At 59.9% G+C, this 25,890-nt stretch overlaps 3 protein-coding genes across 12 annotated transcripts in view; 2 read left to right on the forward strand and 1 right to left on the reverse strand.

Moving 5' to 3' along the window:
* Positions 1 to 968: 968 nt before the first annotated feature.
* RNF207 (ring finger protein 207) lies at positions 969 to 6,346 on the reverse strand. 2 transcript variants are annotated; one of them, XM_049812669.1, is made up of 18 exons: positions 6,146 to 6,346; positions 5,474 to 5,664; positions 5,192 to 5,324; positions 4,969 to 5,113; positions 4,814 to 4,895; positions 4,668 to 4,743; positions 4,454 to 4,579; positions 4,279 to 4,325; positions 4,080 to 4,152; positions 3,932 to 4,000; positions 3,661 to 3,729; positions 3,424 to 3,545; positions 2,233 to 2,422; positions 1,957 to 2,142; positions 1,822 to 1,873; positions 1,612 to 1,729; positions 1,449 to 1,529; positions 969 to 1,361 (listed from the first exon to the last, which is right to left on the reverse strand). In XM_049812669.1, the coding sequence occupies exons 2-18, from the start codon at positions 5,662 to 5,664 to the stop codon at positions 1,199 to 1,201; spliced, it is 1,923 nt and encodes a 640-aa protein (XP_049668626.1). In that variant the 5' UTR covers positions 6,146 to 6,346; the 3' UTR covers positions 969 to 1,198. The 2 variants fall into 2 exon arrangements, with proteins under 2 accessions (XP_049668626.1, XP_049668617.1); XM_049812660.1 differs by having other exon boundaries at positions 4,969 to 5,324.
* A 614-nt stretch (positions 6,347 to 6,960) lies between these two features.
* Positions 6,961 to 9,642, forward strand: RPL22 (ribosomal protein L22). The gene is made up of 4 exons (XM_049812024.1): positions 6,961 to 7,079; positions 7,460 to 7,564; positions 8,350 to 8,474; positions 9,431 to 9,642. The coding sequence occupies exons 1-4, from the start codon at positions 7,068 to 7,070 to the stop codon at positions 9,573 to 9,575; spliced, it is 387 nt and encodes a 128-aa protein (XP_049667981.1). The 5' UTR covers positions 6,961 to 7,067; the 3' UTR covers positions 9,576 to 9,642.
* A 166-nt stretch (positions 9,643 to 9,808) lies between these two features.
* Positions 9,809 to 25,890, forward strand: part of CHD5 (chromodomain helicase DNA binding protein 5) — a 32,251-nt gene continuing 16,169 nt past the window's right edge. For 5 of the 9 annotated variants that reach the window (XR_007506131.1, XM_049801359.1, XM_049801347.1 and 2 more), the window contains exons 1-12: positions 9,809 to 9,931; positions 11,159 to 11,289; positions 15,084 to 15,263; positions 16,122 to 16,240; positions 16,804 to 17,042; positions 18,383 to 18,507; positions 20,282 to 20,405; positions 22,365 to 22,531; positions 22,616 to 22,834; positions 23,676 to 23,885; positions 23,979 to 24,190; positions 25,674 to 25,805. Coding sequence is in view for 8 of the 9 variants with exons in the window: in XM_049801359.1 (XP_049657316.1) it covers positions 9,865 to 9,931; positions 11,159 to 11,289; positions 15,084 to 15,263; positions 16,122 to 16,240; positions 16,804 to 17,042; positions 18,383 to 18,507; positions 20,282 to 20,405; positions 22,365 to 22,531; positions 22,616 to 22,834; positions 23,676 to 23,885; positions 23,979 to 24,190; positions 25,674 to 25,805 (1,925 nt within the window). In the remaining variant the exon portion in view is untranslated. Of the gene's footprint in view, positions 9,932 to 11,158; positions 11,290 to 15,083; positions 15,264 to 16,121; positions 16,241 to 16,803; positions 17,043 to 18,382; positions 18,508 to 20,281; positions 20,406 to 22,092; positions 22,167 to 22,364; positions 22,532 to 22,615; positions 22,835 to 23,675; positions 23,886 to 23,978; positions 24,191 to 25,673; positions 25,806 to 25,890 lie in introns of those variants that run through there. The other 4 variants (XM_049801351.1, XM_049801374.1, XM_049801386.1 and 1 more) reach the window with 4 other exon arrangements.

Genomic DNA, 25,890 nt, shown 5'->3' on the forward strand with positions numbered 1-25,890 from the left:
TGCACAGAGCATTGGCTTTACGCCTTTGCTGGTAAATTGTCTTTTACTGAGCGTGGTTTTAGCCTGGGAGAAGAGAGCAAACGTGAAAGTCCACCAGCCTGATAGCACTGATTTCTCCGCGTAGTCACTCATAGGCTCCTGCTCAGGCTTTTCTCTGCCTCCAGCACACATCCTCATGGAAGCTGTGACCTGATGTTGTAGCCAGCATGTCTCAGGCAAGTTAATTTTTAACTATTTTTTTTTGTTTCTGCCGTGAACTTGCAGAAATGTACTTTGAAAATAAACCAAACAAAGCGATCATTGCTTGACTTTGACATGAGCTGACAACAGAAACTAAGATTTATTCTCAAGTCCTCTGTAGTAAATGTACTTTGATCCTAATTTATGGGAGCATGCCAGTGCTACCTCTGACCCTGGTTCCAGCTGTGTGGCAGCAAGGTCTGCCCAAGGCAGTATACATTGGCACCAAAAGAAGGGATAAACTTCACCTTGAGCAAAACCTTTAGAGCCCTCTCGGTGCTTTTGAGACCAGCAGCCTCTCTAAACCTTTTATTTTCCTGAATCCTGTGACTGGAAGCTTGGTGAGGAGACAGGAGCTCACCAGGCACGTAGAGGGTGTTGGAATCTTGAGTGAAAAGCCAGAGTAAGGTGCCAAACCCTGTCCTCCTGTGCTGCAGGAGTTGCTAAGTTTTTAAATAGCGCAGATGCACAATGAGCACAGTGCCTCTTTTTTAGCACCCTGCCTGTGTTTTGCTCTGCTGCCTGTCGGCAGTTCACAGGACACTCCGAGACCCTGGCTCCTGGCTCTACCCTACACCAGGGTTAGTTGTTGGGGTTTCCCCCCCCCCCCCCCCCCCGCCACATTTGCAAACTTTGTGGTTTTGAGAGCAGCTGGACACCCCAAGCCAGCAGGCCCATTTTGCCCAGAGCCGCAGAACCAAGTGGACACGTACAGTTGCGCCCTTTTATTTCACCTCTAACACACAAGAGGGAGAGTATAAAGACAACTATTTTTTCAGATGAACAAAGCCGCCCTAAGGCAGGCTTTTGATATGCTGCAGACACTGTGTTCCTCAGGCTGTATTTTCCTGCCTTCGCTTGTGGCACAAGGTAAGAGGAGCCGCTCGGTCAATGACCAGGGCATGGCGCTTGCGCAGTGAGCGCCAAGCAGCTCCATGCACTTGCTCAGCGTCGGGCTCTATGGTGCAAGCTCTTTCTGGGCCGTGCTCTCAGCCCCGTTTTTCTGCTGGCCCCTGCAGCAGTGTTTGCTTTTCGGGGAGGGCTCTCCGGAGTCGCTGCTGGGTGCGTAGCCCTCCCCAGGGCTGGCCGGAGCCCCCTCCTTGCCACTGGCCAAGGCGTCTCTGGGGAAGGGAAGGTACCGTGGCAGGGTCAGCAGCTGGGAAAGGGCACAGGGGGAATTCAGCACCCTGGTGCTTGCTGTTGCCTACCTTGGCTCCGCTTTGCTGTCGTCACAGATCTTGAGCAGCATCTGCGCCTGTTCCTCCTTGGGCTCCCGGGGTTCCTGCAGCCTACGGCAGAATGGGCGTGAGCCACGGCCGTGTCCGCCACGGCCGTGTCCTCCCCAGCCCCAAAAGCCTCCCCGTGCCTCACCTGGGCTCCAGCCGCTCCTTCACCTTGGCGATGGAGCGGACGTAGGGTGCGATCTGCTTGGTGATGGTGGTCAGGCAGCTGTTCTCCTGCCGCAGCTGCAGCAGGTCATGGAGCTGGGCTGGAGGGGCGAGAGGAGCGGGCTGTGGCCACGGCTGTCCCCCCGGTGCAGGCATAGGGAGTTTGGGGCCGGGGGAGTGGGGTCGCTGGTACCTTCGTAGATCTCTTGCTCGTTTGCCACCCGCTGGTACGTCTCCTCCCAGACCTGGAAGGGGGGAGAGGGAGCCAGGCAGCGTGCTGGGGCACGGCACGGAGGGCCCCTGCTCTGCCAGGGCGCGCTGACCATACCTCCTCAAAGACGCTGCGCATCATCTCCACAGCGGAGTAGTGAGCCGCGATCTGCACGTCCATCTGCAGGGACTTCTGCAGGATCTCACTCATGATCTCTGTCTTGATGAGCGAGTGGTGCTTGGTGAGGTCACGGTGCAGCTCCTGCACCTGGTCCTTCAGGCCTTGGATCTCCGTCTGCAGCATCTGCAGGGGCCAGGAGGCACCGCCACGTGAGCAGCACCCTCCTGTCCCATCCCGACCCGTCCCAGACCCGTCCCGACCCGCGCTCCCTACCCGGTAGGTGTTCTCGTAGTTGCGGCAGTGCTCAGCAAAGGGGGTTTCGCGCCCCTCGGCCAGCAGGACCTTGGTGCTGATGTACCGGTGCATCGTCGGCTTCCGCACGATGGGGCCAGTGGACATTTTATCGCCAGTGGGGGTGCAGCTGGGCACCATGAGGGTCTTGGAGCATTGGCCACCGGGGAGCCTGCGTGGAGAGGGTGACAACGGCGTACTGCAGGCGAGCAGTGGTGGGGCGAGGTGCCAGGGGCCAAGCCGCCGGCTCAGCCCTGCCACCCCTTGCCCCTGGGGTGCCTGGGGAACGCGCCAGCCCCGCACATCCCTTCCCTCACCCGAGCACAGGGGGACACTCGAAGGCACCTTATGCTGCCCCAAAAGTCAGGTTTCTGTGGGCAGCTCTCCTGATGCCCACGGCTCTGTGACCAGCTGCGGCACAGAGAAGGCAGGAGCCGACCTCGGCACGTGCCGCCTTCTGAAGGGAAGGATGCGGCTCGCTCCCTCACCGCCGATACCTCCTGGCCCCTTGGCAGGCGCCACTGCCCCATGAGTCTCCCCCCATCCCGCAGCCTCTCGGCGCTGCCCACTGCCCTGGCTCTGCTGCCCCACCGCCATCGGTCCTACCGTGCAGTGCCGCGCTCCCCCTGCCTGCGCCGGGGCCAGCAGCCCCCAGGAGCTCAGCTGCCCTGTGGCACTGAGCCTGGCCGGGGGCAAGGAGCGGTCCCCATGGGGCGGCAGTGCCCGTTTGTCCTCTCCGGCCGGGAGCGCCTGGCAGGGCTGGTGCTGCCGTGACATCAACAGGCCTAAATATATCCCGGGCGAGGAACGGCCGGGCACTTCCCTGAAATTCTGATAAAAATAGTGGCGGGCAAAGAGGCTGCGGCGCCGCGGGCGTGCGGGCGAGCAGGAGGTGGCCCTGGCACAGCCCTCCGGGGACCATGGCAGGGGATTGGGCTAGGGCGCAGGGTCACCCACGCGCCCTGTTGCCAGGCCTGCTGCCCACCCACCCGCCTGTCCCGCTTCCCAGAACTGTCACTTGAAGCCCCCGTGCCTGTCGTTCGTCAGCACAGCTGTGCTCCGCGCTGTTCCCGCGCCACCGCTGAAGTGACGGGCTCAAGGGCAGCAGCGGGGACGAGCTCGGCACGCGTGGCAGGATGCGCCCCGGTGCCGGGTGTGATCCTAGCACCTCACATGTTCGTGCCAGCGATGCCAGGACCGATGCCGCCGGCGCTGCCCACCACGGAGCGGCGGGGGCTGAGCATCAGCAGGGGCTCCAGGCAGCGGGCGAACTCTGCCCGGTACTCGCTGTTAATCTGGGGGGCAAGATGGGGGCGAGCGTGGTTGGGGCCAGCGTAGAGCCGGCAGCCGGGGCTGCCCGTGGGGCACTGCGGGCAGGGGCTCAGCCCCAGGTGGGCGGCAGGGCTCTACCTTGCTGGTCTGGGCTGGCCGCAGGCGGTGCGGCAGCTTGACGATCCTCTGCAGCCTCTCCATCAATTGCTGAAAGGCAGCGGTGAGGCACAGTGAGGGGTGCCTGGCACCCTGCCCGCGAGCCCGGCACCGCCGCAGCGTGCACCAGCCGCCCCGTAGCACCGTGGCGGGATGCTCCAGCCGCCTTGCGGCACATTGGCAGGGTGCACCAGACGCCTCATGGCACCGTGGCAGGATGCTCCGGCTGCCCCGCAGTGCTGGCACTACTCACGTAGCCCAGGTCCAGGAATTCAGCTTTGTTGGCAGAGCTCAGGAATGCCGAGCAGGTCACCAGGTGGACCTGTGTGTGTGTGGGGATGTCACCACCAGCACCCATCCGGGCCATGCCAGCCTGACCCCTGCCCGGCCCAGGGTCCTACCTGCAGGGTGGGCAGCAGGGAGGCGAGGTGGGCAAGCTGCTCCTTGAATGCCTTCTCCTTCTCCTCGTGCTGGCTGCAGCAGAGCGGGACTTGGCACAACCTTTGTGGGGTGCCGGGGAGCCATCCGGCCCCAGGGCACGCCAACACACCCCAGGAGGGAGGACACCCCTGGGAAGGGGCTCAGCCCGCGGCCCCTCACCTCTGCACAGCTTTCAGGAGCGCCTTCTTCCTCTCGGAGAGCTGTTCCTGCAAACGACACGGCCGCCCTGTGCCCCGTAGCTGCCCCAGTCCCCTCCCGCTGCCCCGGCTCTGCCGTGCCCGTGCATTGGGCACCCGTGGGCGCAGGGCACCACGCGCCGGCAGTTGCCCCGCACCTGCATGCGGCCGAAGAGGGAGTTGATGGCCGCCTCCTCCTCGCTGGCACTGTTGCGCACCTCCTCGATCATGGCCTTGAGGAGGACGATGGCCTCGCGCGTGGAGGTCTGCAGCTCCTTCACGGCCTGCCCGGGGACAGCGGGGAGGCTGTGGTGCTGCGGGCAGCACCGCACCCCTATTCCCCCCACCCTGAGATGTGCTGGCCCTGCTCACCATCACCGCCTGGTCCAGCCGCTGGCACCCCTGCATGTACGCCGTCTCGATGTCGATGCAGTGCGCTCGGCTCTCCCTGCGGGCACGGTGGTCAGGGCACGGGACGGGATGGGGCGCGGGGCGGGCACGGGGCCGGGGCTGCTCACCCCTGCATGTCCCTGAAGCAGTTGATGCAGAGCATGGACTTCTTCTCGGTGGAGAACATGATGTAGGGCTCCTCGTGCAGTGCTGCAAAGGACAGGGGTGTCGGGCAGCCCGGCGTGGCGTGGCGTGGCACGGCGTGGCGCGGCACATTACTCACGGCACTTCTTGTGGATGTCTTTGGTGCGCTTGGAGAGGGAGACAATCTCGTGGCGGGCGAACATCTTGGCGCGGTGGGTCTCCTCGCGGCACGGGGCGCAGAGGGGCTGCCCGCAGGTGTTGCAGAAGTACATGGCGTCCAGCTCCTGCGTGGTGGGGGGGGTGGCTGGCGGCGGGCACAGCCCCGGTGGGGGTCCCCTGCCCGCCCGCCCTGCTGCCCTCACCGCCTTGGCGCAGCGCCGGTCGCAGTTGGCGCACTGCACGTCCTCCTCGCCGTCGGCCGAGCTGTCCACCAGGAACTGCAGGAGCCGGTCCACGGGGGGCAGCCCCGTGCCCCCCCTCACCACCGAGGGGTGCCTGTGAGGATGGGGACGAGGTGGGGACACCCGCCCAGGGCAGGTGGGGGCACCTTTGGGGAGCAGCGGGAGCAGCGCCAGGCCAGGCTGCCGGCCACATGCTGCCTGCCCCGGTCCCGGCGTCCCCCCTGGGCAGGATCTGTCCCTTACCCGCAGAGCGGGCAGCGCAGGCGGCCGTCGCTGGCGCGGCCCCGCAGGCAGCTGGCACAGAAGTTGTGGTAGCAGTCGAGCAGGCAGGGGTGCTGGTAGGGTTCATGGCAGAGCAGGCAGACCAGCGGGTGGCAGTTGGCCTTCTCCAGTTCCGAGCAGCTCCCCAGCGGGGAGAAAATGCCACCGGCCATCTGCGGGGCAGAGAGCGGCCCCCCACGCTCCGCTTCACCCCCTGCAACCGGAGGGCCCCCCGTGCGGCACCGTGGCCGCCACGGAAAGAATGAATCCTGCCCCCGCCAGGGGCCTGTGAGCCGGTGCCTATTTTTAGGTTATGAGCGGCACGGCACGAGGCTGCCCCGAACGCACCCCTTCCCCCTGCCATCGCGGGCCAGGGGCAGCGGGGCCGGCTGGGATGGCCCCTGCAGCGGGGGGTCTCTTGGGATGGGGTGTCCCCTACGACAGAACATCCCCTGCAGCGGAGCGTCCCCCAGGACAGGGGTGGGGGGGACCCCAGGGCTGGGTGGCCCCCAGGAGGGAGCGTCCCCCGCAACGGGGTCTCCGCTGCTCTGGGATGTCCCCCGCGACGGTGGTCCGGCAGCGAAGGCAGCCAGCTGCCCCGCGTGCTGGAGACCCCGTGGCCCGGGAGGCACGGTGGCCGGGCGAAGGCTTTACCTCTCCCCGTCCGTAAGCCGGGGGATCGGCCGTGCCGTGCCGAGTCGAGCCGTGCCGCTTGCTCCCCGGGCGCCGGCTGGAATGAGAGCGATGCCGAAGCGGCAAGACGTGGGGCCCCCTGGCACCGCCGGACGGCTGCCACGCCACGGCCCAAAAATAGCCCTGTGGCAGGGCCGGCCCTCGGGGTGCGGGGACGGTGGGGACGGGGGACCGGGCGCCCCTGGGGTGCAGCCGGGCTGGGGGGAACACGGGCTCCCGCCTGGCCGGCTGGTGGTCCCCACGAGGTGAGAGGGCAGGCCGGGGGGCGGGGGGGGGGCACCGGTGGGCAGCGACCGGGGTGCGGGGATGCGTGCACCCCGCGGGCAGCGGGGCACCCACCCCGGGACGCAGGGGGGGGCCCGGGCTGCGGCCCGTGCTCCAGCGAGACCCCAGACCCTCGGTCCCCGCCGGGCCGGGACCGCGCCGGAGGCTTCTCCGCGACCCCGCCCCCTTCTCCCAGCCCCGCCCAATTCCCCATCGACCCCGCCCCCTTCTTCCCGGCCCCCCCCCTTACTCCGCGGTCCTGCCCCCTTCCCTTCGACTCCGCCCTCTTCTCTCCGGCCCCGCCCCAGGCCGAACCCCCGCCCCGACTCCCGGCCCACCGCCCGGGGCCCCGCCCCCGGCTCTGCCCGCCGGGCGCCTGCGCCGCCCGGCCAAGGCAGCACTATGCGCTGGCGGAGCAGTCAGAAGCGTGCGTGGGAGGGGCCGGAAGCCATCGACGTTCTCAGCGGTCGGCTAGGGCGGCCTGCGCGCGGCGCGCGGCCCGGCGGCGGCGTGGGCGCAGGCGGCTCGGCGGACGGCGCATGCGTCCTGGCCGCCCGAGGCTGTTTCCGCGCATGCGCGCGGCGCGGCGCTCCCTTTTTGCCCCTTCGCTGGAGCCGCCATGGCGCCCGTGGTGAGTCTCCGCCGGCGGCGGCGGCGGCAGGGCCGGCCCTTACTCCCTCCCCTCCCGCCCGGGCTTCCGTCCTCCCCCGGTCCCGTCTGCCCCCGCCCGTTCTCTTCCGGCCCGGCCCGGGCCTGCGCCTGGGGCTGGGCCTGGGCTTCCTCCGGGCCCAGCCCGCCAAGCGCCGGGCGTGGGGCTCGGGGGGACGGGCCGCCGGGGGAGGGGGGGAGCCCTTCCCTCTCCCCGCTGCCCCCGGCTTGCTCCCCCCTTTCCGCTCCCCTCCCCGCCCACAGCTCGGCCCGCTCCCCTTGCCTCCAGCCTGGAGCTCGGCCTGGCCCCCTCCCGCCGCCCCGGGGCCGGTCCCTCACGGTTCTCTTTCCCCCCGCTTGCAGAAGAAGCCCGCAGCGAAAGGTGGCAAAAAAAAGAAGCAGGTGTTGAAGTTCACCCTGGACTGCACCCACCCCGTGGAGGATGGCATCATGGACGCCGCCAACTTTGTGAGTGGGGGGCCTCCCTGCCGCCCCGGGGACAGGCGGGACGGCCCTGCTGCCCCACGGCCCTTCTTGGAGGGGGAGCTGCTGGCTCTGCTTCCAACAGCACGTGGGCGAGCATGGCCCTGGCTGCCCCTGTTGCCCCGGTGCTCCTTTTCTGCCCCTCGCCGCGGCGCAGCGTAAAAGCCTGCACCTCTGGGAAACGCCCCGCAGACAAAGGCAGCCTGGGTGGTGCTGGAGGCCACGAGATGTGGCTCGGTTTGAAACACTTTGTAGTTGAAGCGTGAGCGTTTTCCCTACCTGTCAAACAGTGCTACCCTTCATCCCTCGCGGGGTGAGTTTTCCATTGCGCAGTGAGGAACGGCAAGGGCTGGGAGCGCTGCGATTCTGCTGAACCTGTTTTCGTTCAAGCTGTGCTCGGGTACGGGTTTGAAGCGCGGGGTTGTGGTTGAGGCATCCTTGGAGGATGCTAAGCCAGCTGTCACTTTGCTGGCTGTCCCCTGGGAGGGCAGGAAATGTGTCCCTACCTCACTCTTCTGGTGCATTTGGAGTTGAGAACCTCACTTAGGTGCAGGTCGGGATGGGCCGGTGGGATTAGCTGTGGAAGGCACTGGCAGGCTCCCGGCCTGCCGGAAGGCACCTTTGGTCTGCTTTTCCCCAGACATAACAGCACTTCTCTCTCTTCCCCAGCTCCAGTAATAAGCTGAAACGCTGGGCGCGAGCGAGCTGGGGAGGCCTTGTCTGGCGGGAGGTGGTGGCCCCGGCTAAGTGGCGGCATTCCTCTCTTGTAGGAGCAGTTCCTGCAGGAAAGGATCAAGGTGAACGGCAAGGCCGGTAACCTGGGCGGGGGCGTGGTGACCATCGAGAGGAGCAAGAGCAAGATCACGGTCACATCGGAGGTCCCGTTCTCAAAGAGGTGAGCCGGCGGGGCAGCCCTGTGTCCCAACGGTGCTGGGTGCCATCATGAGGCTGCTGCTGGCGCCTGGAGCCACAGTCGGTCGCTGCCGGCAGCAGTCAGCTCTCGGTAGGGGATTGCTGGCGTTCAGATGGGAGCCTGGCTGGCAGGGGGGCCTGGTAGTGAAGAGATGTCTCGGTGCAGGAGTCGTGCCAAGACTCTTGATTAAATGCTGCATGATGCTTGGTGTGGCAGCTACCATTCCCAGATGATCTTTGCGAGTAATACGGGTCGATATTCCTGCCGGGAAGGCCGGTGGGCTGGGCAGTGGGGGAGGGTGCGCAGCTGAAAGGATGCCAAGTGCGGAGTTTTGGGGGTTGATCAGCAGCTGAGCTCTTTCGCTCCTGTATTGTGACCCGCATCCTGCTAGGCTCCGGCCCTCTGCCTGCTTCTCGTGGCTGCCTGCCCTTTCTCTGACTCTGATAAACGTGGGTTTTGCTGCAGCAGAGGTGGCATGGTGAGGCGGCTGAAGGTCTGCAACGGTGGGAAGAGGAAAACTGTGTGTGGAATTGGGGCAGTGCCCTGCTCTGTAGGCACCTGCCTTTCACCTGACCCGTTTTGTCCGGGTTGGTGCCGCACCCAGCACTTCCCAGCAGCTGGACACAGCGGTTAGCCACCATCCGAGCAGAGATTTGCTGTGGTGTGTGAGACCGGCGGCATGGAAATACGGTGTTGTGCTCGGAGGGTGAGGCGGGGGGAAAAGATTTCCCGGGCTCGGTGTTGGGGGCACGATTCCCCCAGCAGCAGCAGTTCCCGGCCGAAGCTTTGCTGGTACGTGCCTTGCTGCCGGCGGAGGGGGAAGCCGGCAGGCGCAGGGCTTTGCGTTGCCCTGGGAGGTGGGACAGAGAGGTGCCGCTGCCGAAACGCCTCCCATCTAGGGGTGCAGAACCGCTTTCGAGCCGGACTTCTCCCCGCAGGTACCTGAAGTACCTGACCAAGAAGTACCTGAAGAAGAACAACCTGCGCGACTGGCTGCGCGTGGTGGCCAACAGCAAGGAGAGCTACGAGCTGCGCTACTTCCAGATCAACCAGGACGAGGAGGAGGAGGAGGAGGAGGATTGAGCCGGCCCGCCGGCCATTTTGTACAGTTTTGCTTTCCTGGAATAAACGGCGGGGAGAGTTGTTGCTACCCCGCGCTCCGCTGGCGGCGGGGGCCGATTTGGGGGGGATTTGGGGGTTTTCGGGGAGGGGAGAGGCGGGGCGGGGGGGCGGGGCCGGGCGCGCGGGGCGGGGGTCGCGTCACGGGGAGGGGGGCGGGGCGCGGCGGCCGCCATCTTGGCGCGGAGCGGCCGCGCCCGCCGCTCGGCCCCGCCGCTCGGCCCCGGCGCGGGCCGCTGCCGCCGCCCCGGCTATGCGGGGGCCGGCGGGGGCCGGCCGGGAGCTGCCGGACGACGCGGAGAACGAGGAGGACGTCTCGGGTAGGCGGCGGGAAGGCGACGGCGGGGGGGGGGGGGAGGGGGGGGCGGGAGGGGTGGTGGGGCCTCCCCTGAGGCGCGGCCCGGCCTCCCCTGAGGCGCGGCTCGGCCCCGGGGCGGTCCCCGACAGGCCGCGGCACCTCCACCTCGGCGCCGTTATCCTCTCGGCCGGGGCCGGCAGCTCCACCAGGCCCGGGCTTGACCTCCAGAGCCGGCCTGGTCTCCCCAGCCTCGGGGCTGCCGCCGTTCCCTCGCTCGGGAGCGGCCCCGGGTCCTTCCTTCCCCTCCTGGCCGTGAGCGCAGGGGAGGGCGGGCTCCACAGCCCCTTCGGCGGCACGACGGGCCGGGGGTTCCCTGCCGTGCGTGAGCAGGTGGCGGGGCCGGGCCCGCCGGGGGTGGGCTCCTGGCACTGCCCGGACTCACCCACCCCCGTTCCCCGTGAAGTGGGTGCAGGTCAGGCGCCTGCACCACCAGAGCCTAAACCGGGACGGCCTGAAGTCAGGCCGGAGGTCTGTCCCAACGACTCCGGGCTGTTCCTACTGTATAAGCTCAGAAATTAAAAATAAAAATAGCGACGTAGGCCGTGAAGAAGTGCAAAGGCTCGCCAGGATATGCTGGGACTCGCTGGGTCTGGGGAAGTGATGGTGGTGGTGGTATGAGAGCATCTCTTGGGGTTGGTGTCTCTGCCTGGGGCTGGGGTCCCGGGGGTGGCATCCGCTGCCCAGCTGGGTGCCTGTGGCACACCCTGGGTGTGGAGCTGTGGCAGATGTCTGCCGCGCAAGGCCTTCCTCTTCCTTGTTGACCTTCCACTGAATCTGTTTTAATGGGCTCTGTTGGGGATCTGAAAAGTAAGAGCCTAGCACTCCCCAGTTACCTGCACACCCAGATCAGTAAGAGCAGGCAGCGTGTGAGGGCCTCCTTGTGCCCCTGTCTCCTGAGGGCAGACTGCAGACTGCCAAAACCGTGGGTGTTTGTGTGTGAGTGGTGGCTAGGAGCTGGGCCCGAGAAGTGCCGGGGCACATGCTGCCGGGCCAGACTCTGCCAGGGCTCCCTCGAGGGGCAGCAGCAGATCAGCTGCTGGCATGAGGGCCTCCATGAGAGGTCACGGAGCTCCACGTCTCATGGCCTGATGCTGCCGCTCGGGTGTGCTCCTCTATGAGGATAAATGTGAACATGGGGTCCTGCGTGCCTGTGCAATCCGTCTGCGTGAGCTGTCCCTTTTGTCCCCAGAAGAAGATGATGGGGTGCTGGAAGGACTCGATGAGTTTTTCGCAGAAGAGCAAGTTGCTGTGCAGAAAAAAAAGAAATCCAAGAAACTGAAAGATGGCAAAGCTGCCAAAATCAAGAGGAGGAAGAAGGAGGTAATGCTGCATGCTCTCACTCCGGCCTGGGGGGGCTCCTCTTGGCCATGGCGCAGAGGCAGACTGCTCAGGGTGCAGCTGGCTGCTGGCAAGCACCTCTCGGGTGTTGCTGGGTGGAAAGGGGGGGCATTACCGGGGTGTTCCTGTGCCAAGCAGTGCTCTCCTGGCCCTGGGAGGTGACCCAGAGCCAGGGTCTGAGCAGTTCTCGTCCCACTCTGAGGCTCTGGGGTGGAAATCTGCCCTGTGAGTGGTCTCTGGAGAGCAGCTGGGGGAGGAAATGGCAACCATGCCTTATGGCAGACACGTGGCTGCCTGGCCCCTCTGGACAGGCTTGGCTGTGGTGTATATGTTGGTGAGCATGATGGTACTGTCTGTCCCTGTTCACTGAAGCCCTCCTGCCTGTGGTGCAGTGCAGCACCTTCTTACCATTGTGTCCAGGGGCAGGCAATCTTTCTAGCCCATCCTGTACTGATGCCGTGTCTGGGGCTCACGTTTCTGAGGAGGGAGATGCAAAGTGCTGCATTGGGGGTGTGACCAGGGCAGGCCTTGGAGGTTTCTGTGAACGTCGGTGTTGGCCACGCTTGTCCAGGGCATTTTGCAAGTGAGACAGCGGAGGGGCTTCTAGGATTTGCCACGTGGAAGGGCCATTGGGCCTTCCGTAGGAAAGCGAAGATAAGGTGTCGTGTCCTCGAGGATCAGGCCTTCCCAAGGCTGTGTTGGGGGTCTGCTCTCTCGTCAGGAAGGCTGACTGGCACTGCCTCTGCCCTGCCGGGGTGCCTGGCTCGGATACAGTGCGGTCCTGGAGCCGGGCTGGCTGCTGCGTTGTGCTACACAGGCTCTGCCTCTTGCTCTCCTGGCCCCGAGCAGTGCTGGACGTGAGGACAGGATCAGACATCTTGTGTGCTGGCCCTTTCACTGACTGAATGCAAATAGGGTGCTGGGAAGAAAGGGCCAACAGCGGAGGTTTCTTCAGTCCCCATCCTTCCCCAGTGATGCTGTGGCTGGGGAGAAGTTGCTCATCTAGCACAACTAGGTGTAATCCCCACCCCGTCCCTTGCCAACCCGGGGCTGAACGATGCTGATCCCCTCTGGTCATCCCCTCCTCCAGCTGCTCCCCATGGGATTTGTAAAAACAGATTGGCTGGATGAGGTAGCGTGTTAAAGTGCTTTTGCTACTGATGGGAGCATGATGCACTGCGGATTTAAAGAAAGCTGATGCCATCTTGCGCTGCGTTGCCTGCCAGCCTTTTGCAGAAGCCGTGGCCCTGAGGAAGCTTTTTTCCGTTCGTGGCCATGGTGATGCTCTTGTCTTTCTGCAGATACCAGACAAAGCTGGCTCAGGCCCTCTGCCTCCCTGTGCCTCTTTTTTTTCCTATGCTGCCTTGCTCGGGGTGGGGAGAAAATAACAGGCTGAATGCGGACTGCACTTGTTTTTGAATTAAGGCCTTGTGTGGGCAGTCTTAACCAGCCTCGGTTCTGCCAGTGGGAGACTGTTCCTTCGTCCATCAAAGCCAGGGAGAAGCTGGTGCTGTAGCTGTTGGTAGGCACCGAGCGGCAAGGCTGCGTTTTGGGATGAGGAGATAAAAAGCAGGGGGGCCCTGAGCGAGGCTTCCTTTTCCTGAACTCCTCCTCCAGAGTTTTGTAGGGTGAGTGGGCTTTCCCCCTGCTAGAGGAAGGTGGGAGGGAGGTGCAAGCCTCGGATGTGGGGCCAGTGCCTACGCCGTGACTGGCCGACACACTGTAGCCCCCCGGTTTTGTCATTGGAGCGTGGGGCGGGAGGGCTGCCATGCCGCGCTTGTGCGGGAATTTGCCTGCACCAGCCGCAGTGGAACTCACTCGGTTTGCGGTGACGCTGATGGAAGCCCTGGCGCAGGAGCCGGTGCTGCAAACCCCCGGAAATATCTGCATAAAATAACCAGGCTGTGGTTTGAACCTCCGCGTATGGAGATGAAGGTCCTTGTTAGAGAAGGGAGCGGAGAGGGGGAATTTCAACCTGTGCTGCAGCAGTTACCATGGCAACCAATTATTCCGTGCCAAATTACAACTGTTTATAGCCCCGCTGAAGGAAAGGCTCGGTTTGTTCTGAGCCCACAAGCACCAGAACCCCGCCGTGGCTGCCTGCGTCCCTCGGCAGCCGCTGCCTTTGGCCGTTAACGATAAACTCCCGTTGCCGGGGCGGTGGCGCCGGGCGCTGTCCGTGGTGCTGAGCCCGGCGCCAGGTGCTGTTCGTGGGGCAGCATCCTGCTGAGCCTTTGTGCTGCTCCGCACCCTGGCGTGCGGGCTCAGCCGTCCGGGTGGGACATTGGGATGCCCTAACGCACACAAACCCTCTCAGGCTCTCTCGGGACCCGAGTGCTTCACCCGGCGTTCCTTAGGATGGCGATGTGGTTGCTGTCGGAGTTGCGCAGCTGGTTACGGTCTCTCTCCTGGAAAGAAACCTAAATTCCCCCTGACCATGCTTCACTCTAGCTATCTGCAGCTCGGTGTAGCCATCTGAGCCTGGTCCCTTCTGCGGGGAAGCAGAATGCATCCGTCAGCCGTCCAGCAGTTGGCTCAGCTTGCTGCTGAAGCCGTGTGTGACCAAGTCTCTGTTGGAGATGGGAGGTTTCACGTGGCTGCCTGTCTCTGAAAGCGAGGGAATTCAGCCAGGCTCACCTCGCTTGCTCTGCTCTCCTGCCCCTTTCAAGGCTCTCTGTGCATCCACCAGGACTGTTTTGCTCATGTGACAGCTGAAATCCTCCTGTAGTCACGCAGTTTGGCTGCAGCACATAGTGCCCAGCTGGGCAGAAAAAGAAAACAGCAACAAAGCAAAACCCTAGCGTGATACCTGTCCAGTGAGCTAAAAGATTGCATGTGACTAAAGAGATCTTCTCTTCGTTTCCTTTAGTTTCTTAGCCATTCACATGGTGATAGAAGAATGTGACTTTATATGTGTAAAACCATAAGCAAACACAAGGTGGAAGGAGCATCATATGTTACCTGTGTTATAGCAATTAAAAACATTGCCTAAATGTTTCCCATCTGAAAATTTAGGATCTTTTAGCAGAGCAGTTAGCTGCCTCTTAGAGGTGTTGCTCTTTGGTTCACTACACAGCTATTTTTAATGTGCGCATGTGCTTACTTGGCTTGCTGTCTCCTGATTTTCTGTTTATACCACTGCTCACCAGACTGGTTCCTGGACACTGTGGTATTGCAGCATCTAGGCACTTTCAGAGGAGCATGTTACAATATGGAGGTAGAGCAGGCATCCGTCTGCGTGGCTGTGGCTCAGCGTTGCTTCTCTTGCACCCCTTGATGAACTAGTCTTGAGGCAAAAGCGTGAAGGTTCCATTTCATATACTTTGGCCTAGATAAGCTTTTCTAAAACACAGATTTATCTGTATTACACGACCTTCTCTTGTTTCCGGTGCTTCCACAGAGTGTGGGTTGCCTTGCATGAGCAGGTGTGTTTATAGTGTGCCTGGAATGGAGAGAGGGACTGGCTCCATTTACAGGTGGGGACTTGGGGCAGAAGGTTGGTTAGGGATCACAGAACTGCCCTGAAGAAACACCTCCAGATAAATCAAGGATTTCTTTCTGTCTGTGTTTCCTGCAGTCAGGTGCTTCTCGCCAGTCCCAAATCTGATTTTTGTGGTGTTTTCCCCCAGCCTTGCAGTGTAATGGCAGGATTATTCGAGGGAGGGGTGACTTTGGCTGGTGACAGCAGCTGCTTCATGCTGCCTAGGAGGGTTTGTGGGAGGAGAGCGGAGGCGGGGCAGGCCCTGCTCTTTCTCCACTGTCACTTTCCGTTTTAGGGGAGCAATGATGAAATGTCAGACAATGATGAGGAGATTGAGGAGAAGTCTGAGAGTGAAGGGAGTGACTATTCCCCCAACAAAAAGAAGAAGAAAAAACTGAAGGACAAGAAGGAGAAAAAGCCAAAACGGAAGAAGAAGGATGAAGAGGAGGATGACAACGAGGATGGAGGTCTAAAGGTACCAGAGATTCCTTTATCCTGAGCTGGTGCTAGAGCATGAGACCGCAGGGTGTGGCCAGACCCTGCCAGGGCTCGAGTTACCTCGTTCAGTGTGAGAGGTGAGCCATGTTTTCTGGCCAGTCACCTTGTGTTGGTGGATAAGTTCCCTTTGTGTAAACCAAGGCAGTGTAAGCAAGGTGCTCTCTGGCGGGCTGACCAATTTAGCTACGTGGCAATGTGTGCTCACAACTCCTCCTGGTGCCTTTTGTGGTGATGAAGCCAGCGTATTTTACTCTGAGGTTGGAGGCCTAGCTGGGTAGCTTGGACCTTCTGACAGACGGCAGCTTCTCAGTCTGAGGCAGCTTGCCTTCTTGGATCGTCTGCCCACATCCCGCCAGTAATAGGTTAGATTCATTGCATCTGTCCTCTGAACACGGGGGCAGGGAGTGGCAGAGCAGCTCATGCTTGGAGAAGGTGGCCTGGAGGTTTCATGAGATGTCTGACCTGAGTTTGGCAAGGAAGAGGTTGCAGGTGAACAATGGGGAGAGGAGAGGCTGTATTTCCCTGTTGTTTATCCTGGCACGCAGAAGGAAATGGAGTTTCTTGCAGATGCGAAACCTGCCAAAGCTTTGCGTTGTATTGCGTGGTACAGGGAGCATTTGGACAGTGCCACGTTAATTTGCCTCTTGGAGTTGTGGGAAGCATTAGTTTATTAAGCACTTGTGCATGCTCTGTTTTGTAAATCACAGAAGCAAATCGCTGCGGGTCACTGACTAGGGAGAGCATTTGATACAGAGCACGTGACAGACCCAGCCTTGCGCTGCTCGTCTGCAGAGCTGCGGTCATTTACATTAATGATGTCTTTCTAAATCTACAGGAGCCCAAGAGCTCAGCCCAGCTGATGGAAGAATGGGGCCTCGATGACGTAGATTACGTCTTCTCAGAAGAAGATTATCATACTCTGACTAATTACAAGGCTTTCAGCCAGTTCCTCAGGTAGGAAGCTGTAGGTCTGGAGTGGGCCTTGGGTGGTGGTTGAGGTTTGGGCTTTGCTCCATCAAGTGGGTGAAGCTGTGAAATAAATTCTGCATCATGAGCTCCTGGTTGCTTCTGTCTGTCTGACCCAGTCCTCAGGACTCCATTTTAATTGCAGGATTGGCTGGAAAACAGCTGAAGTGTTTGTCCCTCCTCTCCCTCTCTCCAGACCCCCATTTGTGGTGTGTGCTTATTTGAAAAGTTTTGTGAGAAAAATTGAGTAACAATGATGAATTTTTGCTTGTACTGCAAGCCATTCAAAACACAACAGGTATTTCAGGGAAAGGTGGTCTCAGAGGAAGTTTTGGTGTGCCCCCTTTTTACATGTTCTTTTTTAAGAAAGCTCTGGTTTCTGCTGCCTTTCCAGTGGAGCTGGTACCAGTGGGCCACAGTAACCTGCTGCTGTGAGGCATGCACCACTGGTGCATTTCTCGGGCTGAAGTAGCAGCAGGCAACGAGCAGGAGCGGACACGCAGCAAAGCTTTTCTGTTAATGCGTGGTTTTCCCTTTCACCCATGTTGCAGGCCTCTGATTGCCAAGAAGAACCCCAAGATCCCCATGTCCAAGATGATGACCGTGCTTGGTGCCAAGTGGCGAGAGTTCAGTGCCAACAACCCGTTCAAGGGCAGCTCAGCAGCAGCGGCAGCAGCGGCTGTTGCTGCAGCTGTGGAGACAGTCACCGTCGCTCCACCGCTTGCCGCCAGCCCCCAGCAGTCTGCCTTGCCCACCGTCATCAGGAAGGCTAAGACCAAGGAAGGCAAGGGTAGGTACCAATCGCGGTGGGCTGAGTGGAGAGGCTGCTCTCACCAGTAGCATATGGCCCGCCTGTGGAGCTAGCCAGCCGCATCTTCAGGCTGGCAAAGGTGGCAAAGCATCTCCAGGCAGGAGGCATGCTTCAGCAAACTGGGGAGGCGAAGGTAGTGCCAGAGTTGTGTCTGCAGCTCCTGTTTCCCTTGCAGAAGTCCTAGAGGGGGCTGTGGTTTGTGAACCATGGCAATACACCCTGGCAGCCTCTGGACCTTCTGGACTTCCAGCAGTTTGTGGCAATTAATACTCAACTTCATTCTTATATCTTCAATAAGTGTTTGGGCCATGTGTTTCTGTGCCGTCTTCTCTCCTGGGGGATTCAGCGGGGCTGTAAAGCCCTCTGGAAACCAGCAGTATCCTTAGAGTCCAGTGTCCAAGCTGAAGGGGATTTGTAGGTTAGCAAGGCTAGGGCAGAGGTGCGTTGGCAGAGCAGGTATGGTCTGGCCGGATGAACATGCGCCCTTTTGGCAGTTGAGCTGGGTGCTTTGTCTCTGAGATAGCAAGGAGGTCAGTGATGGAATGGCACTGGCAGTAAGGCTGCAGCTCTTTTTCAGAATAAAGGATTTGTTCTCCTGTTAGGTGGGTGGACGGTGACTGTCTTCAAAGCCCACTTGCAAGGAGCGAGCCAACTGTATAAATCTACAGTAGCTCCTCTGGAAATAGTCTGACTTGTATTGAAAGGGCTCTCCTGCTGTAAACATTTTCCTATTTCTGACAGCAGATTGATGCTGCTTTCCCCACACTTGGAAGGGGCTGTGTGAATTGCTGTAGAAGCTGGGCAGTAGTGGGAAAGGGAGGGATCTCCCTTTGTTTGCGCCATGTTCCTCCTCAGGAAGGTTGCTGTTCCACTTGTGCAGTTGTCAATTCCTAATGCCTCGAGAGGTTTTGAACAAGTGGCTCAGAGCTGGCAGCTGACCAAGAGCGCAGCTTGCAGCAGCCTTCCCGGGCAGTGGGATCAGTGCAGCATTCCTGCCTCTCTGCGGCCGCCTCTTCTCCCCACCTTGCAGACCCCCAAGTCCTGGTTTGGTATTTGCAGCCCTGTGGTCTGTGGGCTGCGGTCCCTCTCCTGGATCCCAGGGCAGATGCTTTCTTCCCCCGATTCTTTGCAAGGGCTGGGTCTGGGCTTGCAGCCTTTTGCCCTGAAGCACGTGGTCTGTGGACAGTGTTAGCCACTGGCCTGCTCCGTCTGGTCCCCAGTGCTCTCTCATCTTCCCTGTAAATCCTGGAGTTGGCGGGGGGCAGTGATTTGGGGGACAGGTCTTTGTAGAGTACCAAACAAATCTTCTGTTTCTCCAGGTCCGGGAGTGCGGAAGAAAATCAAGGGCTCCAAAGACGGGAAGAAAAAAGGGAAGGGGAAAAAGATGGCAGGCTTGAAATTCCGGTTTGGAGGAATCCCCAGCAAAAGGAAAAAGGGCTCCTCTGTAAGTGTGCGCCTCCATTTTCTGCATGGGGCCTTGGGTACAGGGGAGTGTGGCAGAGAAAAGACAGGATGAGCCCTCCCATAGAAGCCTCCCTTGTGTAGGGGGTGTCACAGCCTTGTTCATGCCCTGCTGCGAGGCACCAGTCTCTGATCAGCACGTTCGTTCATCCCTTTGATAGAGAGAGCTGTGTTCAGGCTTAGATTTGTAAAGATGTCTTGTGTGGGCACAATTTCTGCTAAAATTGTATAACCACCTTTAATTCCAGTGGCGAGGTTGGTAATGCCATCATTTCAGATTTCATTGGCAAAGGAGTTCTTTGGGGCTTGCACTCCAGCTGAACCATACCTCTAAGAGTATTACCAAATGCTTTAATTATGTTAGCATAGCCTGCCACTGGGCATCTGCGATCCCGCAGTGTAGCCCAGGAGTACCAGAGATTCCCAGTAAGAGTGCGGCAACAGGGCGCCACTGCAGTTTGCGTGCTGTGCTCTTGTCAGCATACAAATGCTAGGCATGTTTTAAAGACTAGCAGAGCATTCTAAAGCTTAAGTCTCTTAAATAAGTATTGAATAGGGGTGGAACTCTTGTAGGTCTTGATAATAGTATTGATCAAAATCCCATTAGTTCACCCTTATTGGAGCTCACCGACTCTCTAGCTCTAGTTCACATAACACAACCTGTTTGTAAATAGCTTTGTGCGTCAGAGGCTGAAGCAAAAGGAGGAGTGCGAGGCAGCCACTCGCTGCTGCTGTTTTTCAATCACACATCAAAAAAATTCATCCCGTGTCTGGGTGCACCTAGATCTGTGCCTTTCTGAGAGTTACCGAGAGCTTGGGCTTGCTCCTGCAGCTGGAGTGCTAAGCACCTGATTAATAATGTGCAAATCGGGTATTTGCATGCATAAGTCTTCAGAATAAGAATTCAGATGTGTTCTGATGTTTTGATGCCATTGAATGCCGGGCCTGTATAACTCCTTGCACATTGTAAGGCAGGTCAAGCGTGAATGCCTACGTGCGTGCACGCAAACGGGCTGACACAAGCTGAAATGGGTGTCGAGAGAGAGAGGGAGCCAAGTTCTTCCAAGCAGTGGAGAAGGGGGCCCCTGACTGCACAGGACTGGGAGCAGGGGGTCATCCCCCCATGTGTCTCTGTTTCGGGTGTCTGCACCCAGGATGATGTTGTCACAACAGTGGGCTCTTGCAGCTGGCTGACACCTGTGAGATGCTGAGCCCTTCCCAGCATACTGGGCCGGCTGCACCATGCAATATCTCTGCACTCTGTGCTAGTGGGGATCGCAGGCTGCAGGGGAAACCCAGAGCCCACCTCTTGTCAGGGAGGCCAAGCAGGGACTTGACCTCGTGGTGACTGCACATTGATGGTGCTGTGAAGTGGACAAACTGTCCCTGTGCTGTGCTGAGCAGTGCAAGGTATTTGCCTTCAGGCTCTAGTGATAGTCCGGGTCTACGCTTATCGATTGCCTGGCTGGGACATCAATCTGATAGAGGAGATTTCTGCTTCCTAACGCCTTGTGACACCTATGAAGCCTGTCTGTCAGTGCCAGGAGCACGCTTGCCTTGCACCATCCCTGCTGCTCTGGGTAGTCTATTCATGTGGAAAGGAGGGTACCCTGAGGAGCTCAGCTGCTGGGCAATGATCCCACGTGGGTTTATGTGGGTCTTTAGGGGTTTGTTCCACTGCAGAGCAGTGTTCTTTGGGAGTGACTGCTGGGATGCCAGCGCTTGGATTGTGTGTGCTTTGGTTTTCCCCTCTGCAGAGCGAAGAGGAGGAACGGGAGGAATCCGACTTTGACAGTGCCAGCATCAACAGCTCCTCAGTGCGCTCCGAGTGCTCGGCTGGCCTGGGGAAGAGAGGGAAGAGGAGGAGAAAGAAAAAGAGGAGTAGGCCATCCTTTGTACTCTGTTCCTGTTCTGTTCGGATTGCCCTCTTCAGATGGTGCTTTCCTGGCCTTGGCAGCTCCAGGCCATGTCTGGCGCTGGCTCGGTGGAGAGGATGTGCTTGTGCTTGCCTGTGTGTGTGGAGTGCGAGGAGCTTTCTTGGTGTCCAGGCCCTGCTGCTGGTGGGCTTGTGCCTGCAAGAAGGCAGCAAGTGGATCCTGTCGCAGGGCACTGGCTCACCCCAACAGTGCCGGTGGTGGTGGGGCAGCCCGGTGGCAGGGCTTTTCTGTCAAGCCACCGTCACATTTCCCTCTGGGCATATCTCCAGCCATCAGCCAGCACCTGGGGCTCCTCTGCCCCCAAGCCAGCTCTGTTGCCACTCAGAGTTGCTTCGGGAGAGCCATGGTTGCGGTGCTGTGCTGTGCCGTGGCTCACAAAGCCTGCCTGCCCCCTCTTGCTGCCTGCTCACAGCCCCAGCCACCCAGGGCAGCTGAGCCCCCTGCCTGCCCCAGGACCCTGCCTGTGCTTTGTGCACCGGGGTGCGTCACGGGCAGTGTGGGCAGCTGGCACCCTGCCTGCGCATGTGATCCTGCCAGGATTTGTCCTCTAGCAGCGAAATTCCAGAATTTGTGGGGCGTCTAGGGAAGGTATTTTCTGAGGAGCAGCCCCTGGAGAAACACAGTTTGTGGCAAGCTCCCAGTGGAGCAGGGCAGCCTGCAGTCAAGAAAGCATTAAGACAAGGGACTTTTTGTCCGTGTGAGTTGTGCAGTCAGGCAGCGGGCAGGCAGTAGATCTGTGTAGTGATGTAGGAAGAGGGAGGCACGCGAGCAGCGGTGGAAAGCATCTGTCGGGGTCTCCCAGTGGCTCTGTGGCCACGTTTGTGTGCGTATTACTTCATCCCTTCCCTCGCGGAGGGCTGTGATGGATTCTGTGTGATGGCACCTGCATCCCTGTGCTGCCGTTGAGAGCAGCCCTCCTGTGCTGAGCTGCCCCAAGCCCTGCTCTGGCTCCAAGTGCCGATGGGACTGCTGGGGCTCAGTGCTGCCCTGCCTGGCTTCCCATGCCATCTCTGCCTCCTGTGCAGCTGCAGGATGCGTGCTGCCTTTCTACCTTGCATCCTTGTTTGGGATGAGATGCATCAGATGTAGGTGCATTCTTTGGCTTCTTAGCTTTGCTGATTGCTTCTGAGCAATGGAAGGTTTTTTGCTTCTGAGAAATGGAAGGGCGGCTTCTGGGCTGGGGGACAGTTAGGGCATGATGCTGGCCAGCCTCCCCGTTGGTCGGCGAGGCAGGGCTGGCCGGCTGGCTCCATGTCTCATGTGTGAAGGGCATCGCTTCTCCTCCCGGCTTGTTGCTGTACGAGGGCCCTCATGCCGGAGCTAGGCAGCTCCTGCTGCGTGCTGGAGGAGCAGAAGGTTGGAGGTCCGCGCTGGGACTTTGTAGCAGAGCTGGGCATTGAGATGAGCCGTTCTGGTGCTTGCAAGGCCTTGTCTCTCCCTTCCTCTTCCCGTCGGTGCCGAGTTGAGAGAGCTCCTGCCTCTGCGCCAGTGAGCACCCAGGAAGAGCAGAGTAGTCCCAGGAGGAGGGGTCCTCCTCCTCGGCCGTGTCACCCTTGCATGGTGCGTTTGCAGTTGGTGGCGCTGGTACCTGGGGAGGTTTCTCTGACTGGCCTCCCTTGCAACCTCTCCAGGTTCTGGCATTCTCCATTGAGAGCCTGAAGGAACCAAAGGATGATACAGTGTGGAGAGAGAAAGAGAGACAGAGGTGAGATGATGCTGTGTGCAAAGATGAACTGTGGTGCTGAGGGACAGAGAGGTAGGGGGATGTAACAGGAGGGGTCTGAGGCGAAATGCTTTCCTTGTTTCCTTAACTGTATCATAGAGGAGCAAGTGTCCCGTTCCCTCCCGGGAGAGCAGGCAGCTCTGCCGTCCCTCTGACTGTCCGCCTGTCCCTTGCTTGCAGTCGAAGAAGGGGATGGGTACGAGACGGACCACCAGGACTACTGCGAGGTGTGCCAGCAGGGAGGAGAGATCATCCTGTGTGACACCTGTCCTCGCGCCTACCACCTCGTCTGCCTGGACCCCGAGCTGGAGAAGGCCCCCGAGGGCAAGTGGAGCTGCCCCCACTGCGTGAGTGTGGTCGGGGCCCCATGGGGGTGGGCGGGTGGGTGGGTGGCAGAAACCCTTGGCGTTACGCTGGCTGTGCTTCCCCAGGAGAAGGAGGGCATCCAGTGGGAGCCGAAAGAGGAGGAAGAGGAGGAAGAGGAAGGTGGCGAGGAGGAGGAGGACGACCATATGGAGTTCTGCCGGGTCTGTAAGGACGGAGGGGAGCTGCTGTGCTGCGACACCTGCCCATCCTCCTACCACCTCCACTGCCTGAACCCGCCGCTGCCAGAAATACCAAACGGTGAATGGCTCTGCCCTCGCTGTACAGTGAGTGTTACCAGCATTCCTTGCCCTGTCCCTGCTCCCGCACCCACCTGGCCCAGCCCGGGAACGGGTCTCCCAGCTGCCACTGCCCCTCGCACCCTCTCCCCATGCCTTGCCGCAGGGCCGGTGTCCTGCCCTCTGCCACAACCCCCCTCCCTGGAGCAGCATCGCTGCCAGTCGCGTGCACTCTGAGGGCCCTGGATGGCTCTGCCGCCTGTGCAGTCTCCCCGTGGGGATTGCTGGCTGGCGGCTTCCCTGCTGGTTTTCAGATGGGATGTCAAGCCCTATTTGATGCATGGCCTGTGTGGAGGGGCCTTTCTTGCCTGGTGGCAATGCCTGTCCCCGTGGGGGATGCTGCAGTGTTGTGGACATTTCTCGGGCACACCTGCGCCAGCCAGCCTCTGCCCGCCCCACTCAGCCTCACCTCCTCCTTTCTGTCCACCCCATTAGAAATAGCAAAGGCATAGCTCTGCCAGGGACCTGGGCAGCACTTTGCTTTCCCGTGGGGGTGGTGGTGCTGTCTGCCGGCTGAGACAGATGCAGGCAGGGGCTGGGACTGCTCAGGTCACCCGGTTTGCCATGCTTGGCTTCCTGCGGCTGGGGGTGAATCCACGGTCGCTCCCTGCCCTGGGCTTTCCCTCTGGCAGCAGCTTGCGGTACAGGCTGTGCCAGCACGCTGCCCGGAGCTCCGGCTGTGCTCTCCCTGCCGTGCCTGGACGGTTGCCGTCCACTCAGCATTGCGAGACCCCTTCTGCCCTTCTAGGTCTGCCCTTCTTCCCGCGGCCCCTGACAGGGGCTCACCTTAAACTCTGTGCTCTTGCCTGTTTGCTTTTTTCATCCTCAGTGCCCTCCCTTGAAGGGCAAAGTCCAACGCATCCTGCACTGGGCCTGGAAGGAGCCGCCGACCACCCCGCTCCCACCTGTGCTGCCCACCCCGGACGCGGAGCTGGCCCTCCCCGCACCAAAGGTGCTGGAGGGGATCCCGGAGCGCGAGTTTTTTGTGAAGTGGGCAGGCCTCTCCTACTGGCACTGCTCCTGGGTCAAGGAGCTGCAGGTGAGCCAGTGCGTTGTCGTCGTCATCGTGGGGCCCCTGCTGGGCCCGCTGCCCCACTGCCCGCGGACTGACCGTGGCTCCCGCCTGCTGCAGCTGGAGCTATACCACACTGTGATGTACCGCAACTACCAACGGAAGAATGACATGGATGAGCCACCGGCCTTCGACTATGGCTCTGGGGACGAGGACAGCCAGAGGGAGAAGCGGAAGAACAAAGACCCGCAGTACGCCAAGATGGAGGAGCGGTTCTACCGTTATGGCATCAAGCCTGAGTGGATGATGATCCACCGCATCCTGAACCACAGGTGAGGAGCTGTGTGCCGGGGGGGTGCTTGAATGGGCACGTGCCAGGGTGCCTGAGCCCCTGGTAGTGCTGGTGCTGGGCGATGCCGTCGCAAGCCAGGGAGGGAAACGGCAAGGGTGAGCCGTGCTGCGCTCCCTGGGACCCCCACAAGTTCTGCAGATAAAGGTTTGAGCAGCAGGTCTGTGGACTCTGCGGGTTTTCCCTTCGTGCGCAGCTCTCACGCAGACAGTTTATGCGGTTAGCTGAGCTGCTGGGACTGCCTGCTGCGGGATTTCTGTGCTTGGTTGAGTTCTCCCCCCCCAGGACGGGAAGTTCTGGCTGTCCTTCTGCAAAGCCAAGATCTCGGGCTGGTGGAATTTCAGCTGCTGGCTTGTTTCAAGGTCTCTGTTGCCTTGGAGGTTTGCTCCCAAGGTGAAGCTAAGGCCTGGAGTGAATCGATGCTTGTCTTATTTTTGTTTCCACTACCTTGCGCGTTAAAAATAGAGATAGTAAATTTTTTCCAAAGGTGGCTGTGCAGGTTTGTTCTGCTCTTCCCAGACGTATTGTTTGTGTCCCTGTTGTGGCCTAATCATTCTGTAAATTTCTGCTGCAACCTGGTGATGAGTCTTGCTTCCATCAATGGTGCCCTGCGGCTGCTGCTCCTCTCCTAAACTGCTTTGGAACAGCAGCCCTTTTCCATGTAGGTCATTTGTTCCTCTTGGAAACCATGTGGCACCTCTGCACTCTTGGCAAAGGTGAGGCACCAGCAGGGATTTGTGTGGTACGCGTTGTTCCTGCTTACCTCCCCTGATGCTGCTAGGGACAGTGCCCAAGGAAAGGAGTTTGAGCAGGTGCCTGACTTCCTTACGAAGCCTTGACATTTGCATTTCTTTTCTGTGGAAGAAATTTCCTGCATATGAAATGTGCTATGCAGGTGGCTTTTTTACATCAAGTGGCTAGAGACGCCTTTTTGTTGAATTCCTATGTTTCAAGTGGCAACTTGAAGTTTCAAGCAGTGACTCTGCTTGAAGGATGCTTGGCAGAAAATAAAGCAAGCTGCCTGGCTAATTTTCACGCGAGCTTTACGTTGTCTGCTAATAAGGCAAGGGCTTTTTCCTCGTAGGCATATAATCAGACTTGGTAGTGTTTTTTATTCATTTTTCAGTGTAAGCAAAACTTCATAGAGCAGTGAATGCTGCAGGAGAAAGAAGGGTGAACACTGGTATTCATCCAGTCCTGGTAAAACTGGAAAACGAGGTTGCCCAGTGGAATGGAAGGGAAGCCTTTAAAGCTCAATGATTTAACACATACAGCAGATTAATAGGCATTTCTGCAGGAAAGCGTAGATACTTTCTTTCTGTTTTTCTACCTCTGTTTGGATGTCATGGTCTGTAGGTAAAAGCGGAGGATGAAGCATCCAGGTTCGGGGAAGCAGGCTATGGCTAGCTGCTTCCCGGGGGTCAAGTGTCATTTCACTGACAGGCTTTTCATGCCCTGCATTACAGCTTTGATAAAAAGGGAGACATCCATTACCTGATCAAGTGGAAAGACCTGCCCTACGACCAGTGCACCTGGGAGATTGACGAGATAGACATCCCGTACTATGAAAACCTCAAACACCTCTACTGGAACCACAGGTACAAGCCAGCCGGGTGGTGGGGACTGCAGCTGGGTTGCCACAGCCTGGGAGAGCCTGGCAGAGCTGGGGCAGCCTGTGCAGGC

This window comes from Accipiter gentilis, chromosome 1 (genome assembly GCF_929443795.1).
Source record: "Accipiter gentilis chromosome 1, bAccGen1.1, whole genome shotgun sequence".
Taxonomy (NCBI): domain Eukaryota; kingdom Metazoa; phylum Chordata; class Aves; order Accipitriformes; family Accipitridae; genus Astur; species Astur gentilis.

Excerpts from the sequence above, each read along its gene's own strand:
- RNF207 (XM_049812660.1), bottom strand. The coding sequence starts at position 5,664 with ATGGCCGGTGGCATTTTCTCCCCGCTGGGGAGCTGCTCGGAACTGGAG. Across the intron at positions 5,325-5,473 it reads CTGCGCTGCCCGCTCTGCGG|GCACCCCTCGGTGGTGAGGG; the intron begins GTAAGGGACAGA and ends CCATCCTCACAG. Across the intron at positions 4,001-4,079 it reads CCCTGCTGCCCACCCTGCAG|GTCCACCTGGTGACCTGCTC; the intron begins GTAGGACCCTGG and ends ACACACACACAG.
- RPL22 (XM_049812024.1), top strand. Across the intron at positions 7,565-8,349 it reads TCATGGACGCCGCCAACTTT|GAGCAGTTCCTGCAGGAAAG; the intron begins GTGAGTGGGGGG and ends CCTCTCTTGTAG. Across the intron at positions 8,475-9,430 it reads GAGGTCCCGTTCTCAAAGAG|GTACCTGAAGTACCTGACCA; the intron begins GTGAGCCGGCGG and ends TTCTCCCCGCAG.